At 35.6% G+C, this 14,504-nt stretch overlaps 1 protein-coding gene across 1 annotated transcript; it reads right to left on the minus strand.

Annotated features, from left to right (window-relative positions):
• Positions 1-3,590: 3,590 nt before the first annotated feature.
• On the minus strand, positions 3,591-13,896 carry LOC116203669 (heat shock 70 kDa protein 17-like). Its single transcript, XM_031535526.1, has 14 exons — positions 12,717-13,896; positions 10,646-10,878; positions 9,831-9,990; positions 8,795-9,040; positions 8,548-8,684; positions 8,099-8,429; positions 7,486-7,647; positions 7,025-7,099; positions 6,841-6,941; positions 6,574-6,643; positions 5,237-5,293; positions 5,070-5,128; positions 4,235-4,307; positions 3,591-4,145 (listed from the first exon to the last, which is right to left on the minus strand). The coding sequence occupies exons 1-14, from the start codon at positions 13,476-13,478 to the stop codon at positions 3,930-3,932; spliced, it is 2,682 nt and encodes an 893-aa protein (XP_031391386.1). The 5' UTR covers positions 13,479-13,896; the 3' UTR covers positions 3,591-3,929.
• Positions 13,897-14,504: the final 608 nt, after the last annotated feature.

Genomic DNA, 14,504 nt, shown 5'->3' on the forward strand with positions numbered 1-14,504 from the left:
AATGTTTGTAAATTGATATAATTTGATCATATTCATGCAAATACAGATTACCCTTTTCCAAAATTTGTGTTTCTATTTTAGTATTTACATTAGGAAAATATGAAAACTCATGTTTTACGTATAGAATTATTCATAATTGAGCTGTTTAATTATTACCTCAATTTGAATATGTTTTTTACAAATTGATTGATGCAAAGTTATATTTATCTATCTATACATATATCAAGTCCATACTAAATGGTATTTAAGCAAATATGTTTATCATTAATTACCAATAAATTTTTGAAATAAGTACAAAATTTACCAATCTTTTAAAGATAAAAAAAATAATATACGATGTGCATGATTTGCTTGAATATTTTATGTCTATATCTAAATCCTATTACTTTTTCTTTTTTCAATATTATTATCATTGGTTCTATAATCCATCTATCAAGAACTTACGGAAAACTAAAGAATATTGAACTATTATGTGCCAAGAAGTCTATGATCTACGTAATAAATATTTTGTAGTGAAATTAATCCGTTATGCCCCAAAAAAATACAGTGTAAAGTAGAATTGACCAATTTATTATGTATTAAATGTATTGTTATAAACAATTAATCTTAATTTCTATAAAAATCAATTTTACTTTTGTTTCTTAGGAAATGATTCATAAGAAAATGAATCTTAAAATTTTTATTCACCAAATGAATATAAGTTTTTTGTTATAGGAAATGATGCTCTAAAATATTTTAAAAGAGATTATTATATGTAGGTATTTTGCTCTTATTAACATTGCAACAATTTAAGTATATGTAATGTATAACTTTTACATCAATCATGTCAAGTGAAGAAATTCGTATATATCATAATTTATTCAATATTTTGTTTATAGTTCATTATAAAAAGTTAAATTATTAATAGTTTTTTAGTAGCAAATTTACATGTTATTTAAATATTGACTATGATTTTTTTTTTGTGTATCATGGTATCCAAAAGCTCATCAAATCCCGACTCATCCAATTCGAGCCAGGTTGGCCTACTAAGGGGGTAAAACTCTCAAAGTATGTATTTTCTCTATTCACAATACTTGAACCCAAAACCTTCTTTAAAGGGAACAAGAGCGAAACTGCTTGAACCAAACCCATGTTGGTAGATATTGACTATGATTTTGATTATAATTTTTTGTAGACATATTCGAATTTATAAAAGTTTACATATCTATAAATATCACTGTAATTTAAACACTACATAAAAGAGGTTAATTTTAGAAAAATGAATTAGGTATATCTATTTATTTTTTTTGTTTAAAAAATAAATCAAATTAAAATAATTTGCAGGTCAACAAATTTATGTCTAATATCTTATTGAAAGTATTATGTTTTCGTTAGAAAAATCACTCGCTAAAGGAATTTAAAATAATCTTTCCACATGATAATTTTATGACTTTAAATTATGCATAAAATATTTAATTTTTTATTAGACCTACTGGAATACTAATCTATCAAATAGCAAATACTTCAATTATGATATTTGTCTTCTTAAAGTATTCTAGTACAACTTTGAATGAAACAACTATATTAAAATTCTGTGTATGGTAGTAGGCTAGTTTTTTTTATGAATACGAATTTTCTTAATTTATTACAATGATTAAATTTGATGGGGGAGAAAGATTCGTTTTGGACTTGAGTGGGCATTTGTGGGAGAAGGAAAGTTACTTCAAACTAGACAACTGGCCCTGGCATATGCGCGGGTAAGAGTTATTGGGCCGAACAATTTTCTTTTCTTAATATTTATTAAAAATGCAAATGTAAAATACACTCCGTTAATATTGTGAATGGCGAAACACTTATATGTAGTACGTATATATACTTGTTTATAATATGACGTGGTTACTATTCCCAATTCAATATTTACTATTCCCCATCCAGTGTTTACATCTATTTCACTGTGAAAGAGAGACAGTAGTAAATCAACGGAATCCGGAAAGAAAAAGCAACATAACTCAATAACAAATTGGTCTTTACCCTTAAATTTAACTCATCAACAACCTTTTCACATGGAAGAAGTAGGCCCACCTGCAGAGAGCTATGCTTGTTTTAAAAAATGCATTATAGCATGCTCTTTACATATTCCACGAGTGCATGTGTTTTGGTTTCAAAAAGCGAGATGACATCACAATATTGTGCCACTTGTGAAATTACTATTAACGGTCATACATTCGGTCACACAAGGAGAATCCTCCTCCGTCTTACGTGACGTTGTAAGATTAGTCATCCTGACTTTTAATATTTTATATAGATATTTCTCCACTCTAATTTGTAATCAATATAACATATGTACATATAAAATGGCCGAAAAACTTCACCAAATTCCGCCACGTGTTATCTTTGGCCTCTCTATCTCCGTCATATGCCGCCATGTGTCCAAATTTCTAATTGTATTCAATCTTGTGTCATCATGTGTCCAAGTTTCTTAATTACATAATTGCTATTAAAAGAAGGAGGAAAAAAAAAAAGGGATCTCCCCCTGGGGGCACGGATTCTATGGAGCACTTACGAAGTCATCTAGTCTATGAAGTTGGTGGAGTTGTCCAATAACCGTGGATGTACATCCATTTGAGTCGTAAGCATTCTAAATACAATTAAACTTTTAGTTTGATTTTAAGCATTTAAATTAGATAAATAGCTTAATTAGATCCCTCCCAATAAGATAGAGAGGAGGAGGCTGAATATTCAGCATGTATGAAACGTTATTTTCCTTCTACGAAACGTTATTCTACGAAAATATTTTCGTACAAAATACTAGTCGACTAATTCATACAATTAACTGATTGTTTTGTACGAAATGTTATTCTCCTTGTACAAAAAGATATTCTCCTTATATGAAACGTTACTCTTCAAGTACTAAAGCATTTCTTACAAACGCAAAGACTGAATATTCATGTGATAGATCCAAGAATTTCTCTTGATTCTATATGAAGTATTAGGGGAAGTTGTCATATCAATTCTAGAATTATCTTCACTTATTTCAACAGCGTTTACTTTTATTGCTTTTAATTACGATTTTAATTTTAGATTAATTCACTCGATTTTGACCATCTGAATAAAAGGAACTATTCCTACTTCAGTCCTAGTTAGAGTTTTGATCAGTCTATGAGAACGACACTCATATCCATCGCTCATACTTTTGCAATATGTTATTGGTTCGATTATTTTTATCGTAACAAGCTTTTGAAGAAAATTTTGAAAGACAATGAAAAGGCCATCATAAAGTACGGGATGGAGTGGATGAAAACGGGTTGTTGCATTATGTATTCGCAACTTTTTGCTGAATAGTCCCCTAAGGGGACTTAGAGGTTCGTTTGGGGATAGTCCCCTAAACGGACTGAAAGTTCATTTGGGAATGGATGAGCGTTTTTAATTTTATGTCTAGTGAGAGTTCCTGAAATTACGACTTGGATCGAAATTGCTGTTGCAAATATAATTTTCTCAAGCATGTCAACAAATACTTATGAAATCTGCCTTTACTTATTCTGTTTCAAATATTAATAATTATCTCTCTCACTTTCAATAGTTTTTAAATTAGTTTTTTTCAAACACATTAATTTATTCTGAAATCAGCACTTACTTTTCAGCAATTTTATTTGAATACTTCTGCATAACACTCCCAAACCAAGCCTTTAGTACTGTTATCAACCGACCACCATCTCAATAACGTGGGGTGGCCCAATAACCCTTACATTGTATGCCTCATCACGGAAATTAATTAGGGGAAGAAAATCTCGTGTGTACTAAGCAAAAATTGTACTGGGGATGTGCTCATAGGAGCCTTTCCTACAAAAAGGTTAAGGCAGTCGTTAATTTTGTTCGGTTCAAAATTGCTACTTTGTAAATCTTCCCCTTCTGTACTACCAACGCCTCAATGGTAGGGATTTTGGCCTCGATCACAACTCATCATGGACTTGAGCTTCGGATTCGGCTTCAGCTTCAGCTTTAGTTTCTCCTTTCACATTCTCCTCGGCCCCGCCATCCGAGTCCTTGCTTGGCTGGTCCTCCTGAGGGCCTTCCTCGGAGGAAGAGTTGGGTTTCTTTTCTGTTTCATTCTTTGCAGGCTTTTCTATCTTGGGCTTTGGCTTTGGAATTCTATTGACACCAGTAACCTGCATAAATATTGTTATGAACCAATCGATAAGAGGAATCCGCCAATTTTGAGAGTTCCGAAATAAACAAGATATGCTTTAAATGAAACCTTGTCTTGCAGGCTGAGAATCTTCCTGTACACTTCATCAGACGTAAAGGCAAGCTTGCTATTTCCAGAGCCCCTGCAATATGACACATGCATACAAATCGTACCGAAGGATAAGAAATGTAAGTCCATAAACGCAAAATATATTAGCAGTGTAAAGCGCAACCAGCTTTACTGGTATGCAAAATCAGACCACCATGCAGTGACATAGTGGCGGCTCCAGACCATATTTTTTCATTAATGTCTTTTTCATCGTCAAAACGAGTTTGTTACAGCAATGATCCAATCAAAGAATTGCAATGGAAATTGAGGAAGTCCTTGTGCTATCCCTCCATTCTTAAGCTTAAACTTATAGATTAAAATGCCTTTTTTTATTTAAAATTTAAAACTCCCTTCACGAGTGAACTTGGAATAGTAGCGAAAATCCACTACCAGTCCATTTCTGTCGTGGAAGCAGATGTGAAATTTCCAGAAAACTCATTACCGTGATCAAAAAGCTTAAACTTGTAGATTAGCTAGTCGTTCTCTATTGATTACTCAACATTTCCCCAAACTGCATATCCTTGCAACCATCTAGTATAAAAGCCCACCCCAAATTTGCTTTCATTTTAAACAATGTCCTTGAAAAGCACCCCAATATTGCTCTTACATCTTTCCCACTAAATCTCAAAAGTTATAAAAGCGACTGTCCGGGAGTTCACCTAGTATGTGCATGGAATATGCAATTATAACCTGCCAAAAGGGCAATGTGTTTTCTAGAATCTAGCTTCGCCATTTGCAACACCTAGAGGGAAAACGACATAATGCACAAACATGAGAAAGAATAAGAGAAACTCACTTCTGCTCACCCTCCTTCTCTTCTAACCAGATCTTTAACTTATCAGCATCACTCAGTACCTGCAACATGAAAGTTTGTAATGCCAATATATGAGTGGCGAGTTTCGTCTCAAATAGAAAGAAATTCTTGATATGAGACTCTCAGGGACAAATCAAATGGTCGCAAACCTCATCTATTCTCTCCCTGGGAATCCAGGGTTTGTTTGTCTCCCAACTCTTCACAATCTGAAAATCAGCAGAGAAAGCATCTTAGCACATGATACTTTAAAATATCACAACCCTAGATAAAACTTATTCTCCATCATTAGAGTGCCATCCAAAGAGAAATAAGCCAAAACTGAACTATCTCTAAACCAACCAAAGTAACGGAATCATATTATATATCATATTAAAAATGCTCAGGCAGATGAAAGAAATTGGCGGTTTCTTTTTTACTGCCTCCAGATACCAGTTGAATTATCCAGGAAAACATTCTCAGATTAATATCCAGTTATAGTATGAGAATACCTCTCGTCCATTAATTGGCTGAACGATGGTTGCTACAAAACTACCTCCATTCATCTTGTTTCTCATTTTTCTAACCTCCTTTTGGATATCCAATGGAAATAAAGCCAAGCATGATTAACATGTCAAGGAAAGCACCCTTCTGTGGCCCTCATCAATGAACATTAATCTAATCTACCAGCCTCCTAAAAGATCATGTTTCAGAGACATCACTTATCCCAAAAAAGGAAAAAAAAAATCGAAGGCATCAATTGTGCTAATGCTCGCTGCAAACTGGTTTACTAGAAATAAAAAAGTTTACACATAATGCTTCTCAAAAGCCCCAAATCTTAACTCCTCTATAAGACGGCAATAGCACACTATACACAAAGGATGCTGTACCCTGAATTGATAAAAGTAAGCCGTAATGTTCAAAAGATGCCAAAATTGCTGTCCCTATATATATTCTGACATTTCCAAATAAAATATTGGCTTCAGAGAGAGAGAGAGATGAGACTAGAATTGTTCTACTATATGGCACTTGAATGCATGTCCTGGCAACGGAAAAGGGCACTTTAATGAAACAAAACAGGGAAACTGACCTAAAAGAAATCTGAGATATGCAGCCGTAAGACTTGTATGCAGTAGTGTGGTATACCGCACAATTGATGGAGGGGCAATTTTAAAACATTGCTTTAAGTGATGAGAAAATATGTGTGTGTGTGTGTGTGTGTGTGTATACACTACAGTTGAATTGCACTGACATTTCACCTATTCACAGTTTCATTTTACAAGCAAAATGACTTAAAGATATTTCCAGAAAATAAAGGACATCAATATTCAGAGGCACAATGACCTTGCTCAACTCTCCAAAATAAGTGCAATTTATTTTTTCCATTTTTCAGCGAGACCACTGAAGATGAATCAAAGAATGACCATCCAAACAGGCCAAAAAAGAGATCATGTTATAAAAGGAAATAAGAAGAATTTGCTTTTTCCGCCAAAGACTAGGAGATCAATACCTCTTTTAGCTCAAGAAGGTAACCACGAGCATGCTCAACAGCCGCTGGTCGCGCTGTAAGTTCTTTCAACCTACATGTTCAAGAAAATATTATGTAAACAGATAAACAGAGTCTTGAAGATTAAGTTCCAATGAGATGCTATAATGGACACGCATATACACATGCATCCATATACATATGTATGTTAAATAAAAGGAGAGAAAAATTCAAGGATATTTCAACTGCAAATATTGATTTCTAGAACAAGCATATGCCAAAAGAGAATACCTGAAAAACATTGGATCACCCATAGCTTTTAGTGACTTCAGCTTCTCCTGAAACTCTGTAGCGGTGGCATCTTCACCCTCAGTATATAGCCATTCTTGCACCTACACAGACAAGCTCAACCAATTAAGGGGACAACAAACAGAACTCGATGAGAGATATTTGAAAGCATAGAGGAGAATGCTACCTCATCCATCTTCTCGATAAAGGATTGTTGTTCCTCACTAGTGGATATTTTCGAAAATTCCTCTGATGTTTCAAGCTGTTGCGAAAATAAGGTCAGGCTACAGCAACATGTATCAACTAATCTATCGCGAAGAGGAAGGATGTGAGAAAAAGAAATGAGAAACAATACTCAATGCCTGTGCAATGTATAGTGTTAATCAAGAAAAGAAATATTCAAGTAAAAGGAGATTTAGATTCAGACATAAACAATGGCACCATCTGATAGCTTATTCTGGGTAAAGCTGATGAAACTTAAAATTAAAATATAAATCTTAATAAAATAAAACTGAGATAACCTAATAAAACCTTCAACTGAGGAGAAAAAAAAAAGAGGCATTCCCAAATATTCCCAAGAAATGAACAATAATAAAACATAAAATTATGCATGCATAAAATGCTATCTTAAATCACCGGTATCCTTACCTGTTCTTTGGTAGCATATATGTAGCTTTCTAAATTGTTCTTCAACTCTGCCGTTCTTCTCCTCTCGGCATCCTTTTTGTCAAGAGCTTCCAATTTACCTTTAGCTTCAGCAAGATACTCCTTAGAAAGGGGCTTTCCAGGTCCTGATGTCTTGTCAGTGATCTGGGATGAGTGATCAATGTTAATGGCAAGATCAAAGGTGCAAAACACAAGTCTGACAGAATATCTAACAGTGTGTTTGGTAATGGAGTGTGATTATGATTTTATTGATTTCACGGGATAAAGACAAAAGTAGTGGGGAAAATATATTATTAAATTAAAGATGATAAAAAAGTAATGATTGTGTTATTGAATTGAAGGAAAAGTAATGAATAGTTGAAAGAATTTAGTATTAAAAAATTAATTGTAATAATAGATAAGAAAAAATATGTGAGATAGTTTATTATTAGATTGAAAAAAATAATAATAATAATGATCGTATTGTTGAATTGAGGGAAAAGTAAACTGAAGTTAAGTTAAACTTAACTCCGTTTCCAAACACAGAGTGAAAGATGGAAGGGTTTAAAAGCCTGTAAAATGATGAGACATGTAAGGGATTAAGCTCACAGTATACCTTCAGTGGTACCCTAAAGGTCCGCTTTTTCAACTTTTTTTCAGGAACAAGATCTTCAGAACCTTGTTCTTCCAGACTAGTGTTACTCTTAATGCTACTTGCACTATCAACTGGTGGCTTCTCGGTGCTTTCTTCAGTTGTATTAGCTTCTAGTGTCACATTGGGTGTAGCAGCAGTTGAGTTTTCCACAGTCGAGTTCTTTCTTGGTACTTCAACCCACTCAGAAATTTCAATAACCGCATCTGCCCGGTCTAAGGAAAGAATACCACTTCTACTAAGAGAGAAGTGCAAATTTGCTTTGATGGGAGAGGACAAATTCCTCGATGAATATCTGGAAAGAATAATGTTTCATAAATAAGATCCAGAATTTATTGTAAGTTTGGTAAAACACCAATAGAATGGCAAGAAATTATTTCCAGCATTAAGAGGTGTCAGTGTCAACTTCATACTTTTCAGAGGCCTCTGAAAGGCCAGAAACAGCATAGTGAGCAAAATCTGGGGAGCTAACACCAGGTGGTAAAAGCTCTCCACTCTCATATGCCAGGGAAACTTCAAAATCTTTGTTATGGACGATAGATCTATACATCTGTCAGAAGAGTCAGCAAAATCAAATCATAAGTGTTGTTTAAGCAATTGTTAAATTGAATTTCTAAGTATTACCACAGTGATAGATTTTATAGCTGCAATTGCATTCACCTTGGAGGGAAGCTTCTTCATTCGTGGTACAAGTAACTGCCTGGTGCTGTCATCTGTAACAAGGTCAGGACCATTCAGTTCAACCATAAATCCATATGGAGAACCATCCACCATTCCAAGCTTTTTGTTCAATCTGATTCCATCACTCAGGTTTGCCGCACATAGAGCTGAACCAAGAACAATAGCTTCATCAGCATCGAGATGTTTGTCCAGCTCTTTCTTTCCGATAAACTCTTGCAGTGTAGCCTGTACAACACAGAGAGAGAGAGAACTTCATCGCTGATTACCCTCCATCTACAAACATATTCAACATATACTTTTGGGAAATGATTTACATAGTTATAGTTGTACATCTTGCTTCTGAAGAAACCGAAACGTCAAAATCATGAAAATATTATAAGGATTCCATATAGCACCCTAACAATTAAGTAATCCATAATAATTCCAATTCCAGCGAGTGTAACACATCTTTAAGAGAGCTTTTATTCATGAGAATTCAGCATATTCTCTAAAGGTCACAAGCCCAGTTGAAAATTCTTGTACTGAAAAATGGTTAATGGTGAATGTATTCACTCAGGATATAAGTGATTACTATGGTTAGGTTTGACACAAGCACTTTGAGCATTTTGTACATCCTTCACAAATTTACACCACAACAAAGCTGAAAAGTTATTAAAAACAGTAAGATGCATAAGATCGTACCAGCTCCAATCTCCATATTACACCATCTTCTAATCTTCTTATGTTAATTTTTCATTCCATTTGAACATTATTAACGCATGCAATCTCTACTTACTTTGATAATACAGGAAGTTTGATTTAAGAAATAAAAATAAAAAGCTAAAACAACATGATATCACAGAAACAGTGGGAATTCAGAGCAAAGATCTTCGTCTATCAATTATAGCAGACAAGAGACCAGGACCAGATATTTTATGAAGTTGTCCATATATGCTCAATGGCCACGGATTTACTGCTTTGGTCAAAGGCAAAAAAATTCTGTCCTAACCTACTTCACAAGAGAATAAGTTCAAACCTGCAACTTTGGTACTCTAGTGGCACCTCCAATCAATTCCACAGCATATATTTCTTCCACCTTCAAACCAGAATTTTGAAGCACTTGTTTAACAGGTAGAAGAGCTTTTTCCCATAAATCTGCACAGAGCTCTTCAAATTTCTCACGAGTGATTGTGCTCCTGATAAGAATAATATTTTAAGGTTAGCTTTTCCTATTATGCTCGATTAGGGAGTTGCCAACTATTATGTACCTTGAAAAAGGATATCAAAATATATTTAGACATGATATGTCGGATATTCTTTTGACCACAGATCACACTGCATGCCATTTGCCTATCGGACTATCAACAATGTAGAATATTCAAATCTTTCACAAGTAATAATGGAAGAAATTCATCGCACATTGTTACTTATCCTACCAGATTTCATTTTTCAGCCCTTAACTATAGATAATAAATAAAAGAAAGTCCATTTCATGCTATAGTTTATCTCATTTAATGATTGAGTCCTACATTTCCCTATAGAAACTTTCCATAGAGCAATCAAATTACATAAAAGAGTATACATGAACATTTCTAATGGATTTGAGGCACTGGTCCAACATATCTGCTTTTCATTTTTATTTTTTTTACACTAAAGATAATAAATGCAGCATTTTTTCATCCCTAATAGCATTGCTGATTTTACTTGAGATAATAATTACATTTCATAAATAAATAAATAACCTGCATGGGGATTTCTGGAATTCACTCTTTCCTAAGACCAGTAAGTGCAGAGTTAGATATATACATTTTTTTTTCACCTACAGATACTCAGGCCTTCTAAACCACTTACCTGAAATCTCGATCATCATAAAGGGATTCAACTGATATTGGAGCAACTTTATTCGCACTCAGAATTTCTTTTGTGCGTTTAACCTGTTTCTTCAATTTAGCCATTGCCTTGGGATGTTTTCTCACATCAACCCCAATTCCAAGTTGTTTGTTGAACTCATCAGCAAAATACTCCACCAAACATAATTCCATATTCTGACCTCCAAGTTCATGGTTCCATCTGACATCCTTAACCTGGGCAACTTTCATCTCTATTAGTATGTCAAAAAGAAATGCATTTGGAACAGCATTCAGGTTAAATACATGTAAAAAATTGTATTTTGGTTCATGAAGTTACACCATAAGAAAGGGATAAGGGAAGAATGAATGAATGAATGACTTAAAGAACCGAGATATCAATGGGCATACATGATTTGAAGATGTGTATATTGTTAAAGCGGTCGCACTGCAGATACATAAGGGCATAACAATGAATGATTCAACAAATTGATTCAAAAGATCCAAGATATCAATACGCATACATGATTTGAAGATGCGTATGTTGTTAAAGCACTCACACTGCAAATACATAAGGGTATATCAAGTTCATACTTCAGAAAGTGCACAAGATTAATCCTAGTGTTATGTTTGGTAGAAAGGAATGGAATGGAAAGGAATGGAATGATTTTTTTATCCAACTCCATTTTTTATCTTTGCTGCACTTTTGAGAGTTTGAATGACCATTCTTTGAGATGATATTTTTTCTTTAACTTGATAGAATGGAGATTCATCCAAAAGAGTTGAGGGATGCTCATTATATCATTTTAATGAAAAAGATCAAGAAGACAGGCATGTATGATTTAGTATTTAGGATAAAATATTTGTAACTATAAGTTTAAGTTAGTTTAGAGATCTAATATTTTTATTATAATATATTTCTGATGTATGCAATATCAACCAAAATTTTCATTCTTAGTACCATTATTATGTTTCTTTCTATTTGACTGATTCCATCCTTTCCATTCAATTCCATCCCTTTGTACCAAACGTGACCTAATAGATCAACAACAATAAATAACAGAAGAATGGTGAGACCCCAAATAGCCATCAGCGTGAGCTCTTGTAATATTTCAGCAACATCAATAATTGGATTTAGCAAATGGCACACTAATTGACAAAAAGAAAATCTGGTATGCAAGCTGTCATGATAGAACACATTTTTCAATATAAATAAAGAAAGTGTCCGAATCTCCAAAGCACGCGTAATACCCTACAAGCAACAGGACAGTTTAGTTTGGCCATGCATGGTTTCGTTGTGACTTTACCAAGAGAGACACACTGTTCAACCACTTGGCCAACCTCCTGGCTTGACATATATGTATAATACATTTCAATTAGCAAGTACATTAAGATATATTACCAAAATGATCATATAAGATAGTGCTTTGAGCAGGTGAATGGATCCAGGATTATCTTCTTGGGAAGGTCATGATGATTATGTAAACTTTACCGTATTCTAGAAAGCCTAAGATCTTTAAAAGTGAAATAACTGTCTACTTTCATCTGATATTAGCAGCATCATTCCATGAGCAAGCTTCTATTTTTCAGTTTTTGTTAAATACAAACAATACAAACTTCTAGTATAAGAAGGCCATCACTTATTCTTATAGGACAAATAGTTCACTCACACCCCTAGCCTTAAGCAAAAGCATGAAATATAGTGTAGATGAAGCACACATATGTTTGTGTATGAGTGTATGTTTGTGTGTGACCCCACAACAGCCTTAATCTAGCGAAAGCATGGGCCGCAGAATATCAACTTAATAATGTATCTAAGACAAGCCCTTAAGATACTGGGCTAATTAATTATTCTTCTCAATACCAACTTCCCTTATTGTTGCCTGTCTACTTCAACCAATAAGGAATGATTCAGTCTGAAACTACAGCATTTGTTCAGTGTATCACTTAGTAAGGCATGCTAAAGAAGACTTGTTTGCTGATACATCGGGCAAGGCTAGCTTAGGAAAAGAGAAATCTTCATTACCATAATAAAACATGAAACTGTATGTTAGTGAGCAGGCAAGTAACATTACCTGAAACTGGTTCACAGTTAGACTCTTTCCAAGTTCTTTGGCAGCATACGATGAGAAGTACACCAGCGCGGCATAAGTGCTGCTCGAACCCATGTCATAAAACAAGACATGCCTAGACTCGTTCGAGAAATCCTTATCAATCCCATACTGCAATGCAGCGCCAGAGGGCTCATTAATCAAAGAGAGGGCATTGATCCCTGCGAGGTGTGCCGCCTGGAGCAATCCTCTGCGCTCGGCCTGTCCGAAATATGGCGGGACCGAAATCACCACATCTTTAATTGGTAACTTGGAATGGAACTCAGCTAAACTCGCTGCATAACTGATGATCATCCCCAACAACTCCTCAACCGTATACACGGTCCCGCTATCATCAACCCTGAAGCTCACCGACCCTCTCGAATCCTCCACGACATCGAAGGGCAAGTACATGGAGTCAAGAAAGCTTTTGGCGTAATCAAAGGGTTTAGCAATCAGGTCCCTGATTTGAGAATAGACTTTATCGGGGTACCGAGCGACCAAACCGGCAGCTTCTTCACCCATAAGACGTGTGCCTGATTGGAACGCCACTAAAGCCGGGGACTTGCGCTTCGACATCTCGTTGATCGCTATGGTGATGGGACTTTGCCCCCTTTTGATGTTGACGACGGCGACTTTCATCCATTCTGAGCCCAGATCTATGCTCGAGACCGCGGACTGCGACGGCACCACAATCAACGACAGCGCAATGAGGAAAAACCCTAACCTCGAAAACCCCGCCCTCATGTCGGATCCGATTATCGGCGAGCTTGCTCTTCCCTCTGCCTCTTCTACCGACTCCCTCACCACAGCTTCGTCTCTCTTCCAGATCTATGATTCACTCCGTACATCCCATTGACAGCTTTGGCGACCACAGCCGAGCAATGTGAAACTCTAGCGTCCCAATGGCAAAGGCGCTGAGGATGGAAAACCCCTACTCCAATGGGCGATACCTCTTCCCTTCCGAGAGAACTCAACCTCGAGGAAGCCAAGTGATGATAAGAACTGCGACCAACCAAAGATTGTCCGGTGATGGGCAAAGCAGCAGCAGGGAAGAGGTGGGAGGGAATTGGAGGACAAAGATTGAATCGGCGGATTGAGATGATGGACTCAGGGGAGAATAGGCGAAGTAGAGGTTGTAGAAGCAACGGAAGCAAGGTCGAAGAAGAGGTTTAAAAGTTAATTTTAATTTAAATATTTTTTTTAATTAAGAGTCAAGCGATTTTGATCCCGAAAGATCTCATTGTCAAGGGTTTTAACCCTCAAAATTTTTTGTCATTGTTTTCATCCCTCAATCTCCAATATATTTGATGTTTTAGTCATGTCGTCATCTTGCGTGTGCCGACCGTAACGAAAATCTCACGTGGCGAATGAGCTAGAAGTAACTCTGTTAACCACCCCAAAATTGCCTTGAACGGCGTCGTTGTCTTCCAAGCTTGCCTGCCCGCCCTAACACCGAACCAATTTAGCCATTCCAACTAAAAGTCACGGACAGACATTGTCGTTTAAGGTTTTAGGTCAAACAGAGAGTCTCAAATGTTGTGATCGTTGTACAATTTGATTTCAGTTTGTTGAAATTGGGCGGAGAAGACCTCTTATTCGCATATTAAAGAAGCGGAATTTCAATTGTGGCAGCAGTATACTCGATTGAAGCAATTTGGGGGTGATTTCATTCCGTTTCTTGGCATCTGTCAGTCAAGATTCCCTTCCCTTTTTACTTTTTGTTGTTGAATTGCAGTTGGAATATTTGAGAATGGCAAAAAGCCGACTTTG

Source organism: Punica granatum, chromosome 4 (assembly GCF_007655135.1).
Source record: "Punica granatum isolate Tunisia-2019 chromosome 4, ASM765513v2, whole genome shotgun sequence".
NCBI lineage: Eukaryota > Viridiplantae > Streptophyta > Magnoliopsida > Myrtales > Lythraceae > Punica > Punica granatum.

What these genes read in the sequence shown, in the direction of transcription:
- LOC116203669 (XM_031535526.1), bottom strand. Translation starts at nt 13,478, where the DNA reads ATGAGGGCGGGGTTTTCGAGGTTAGGGTTTTTCCTCATTGCGCTGTCG. An exon ending in TAACTGTGAACCAGTTTCAG is followed by an intron (nt 10,879 to 12,716) that starts GTAATGTTACTT and finishes AAAGTTGCCCAG; the next exon opens with GTTAAGGATGTCAGATGGAA. An exon ending in TTCTCAGCCTGCAAGACAAG is followed by an intron (nt 4,146 to 4,234) that starts GTTTCATTTAAA and finishes ATATTTATGCAG; the next exon opens with GTTACTGGTGTCAATAGAAT.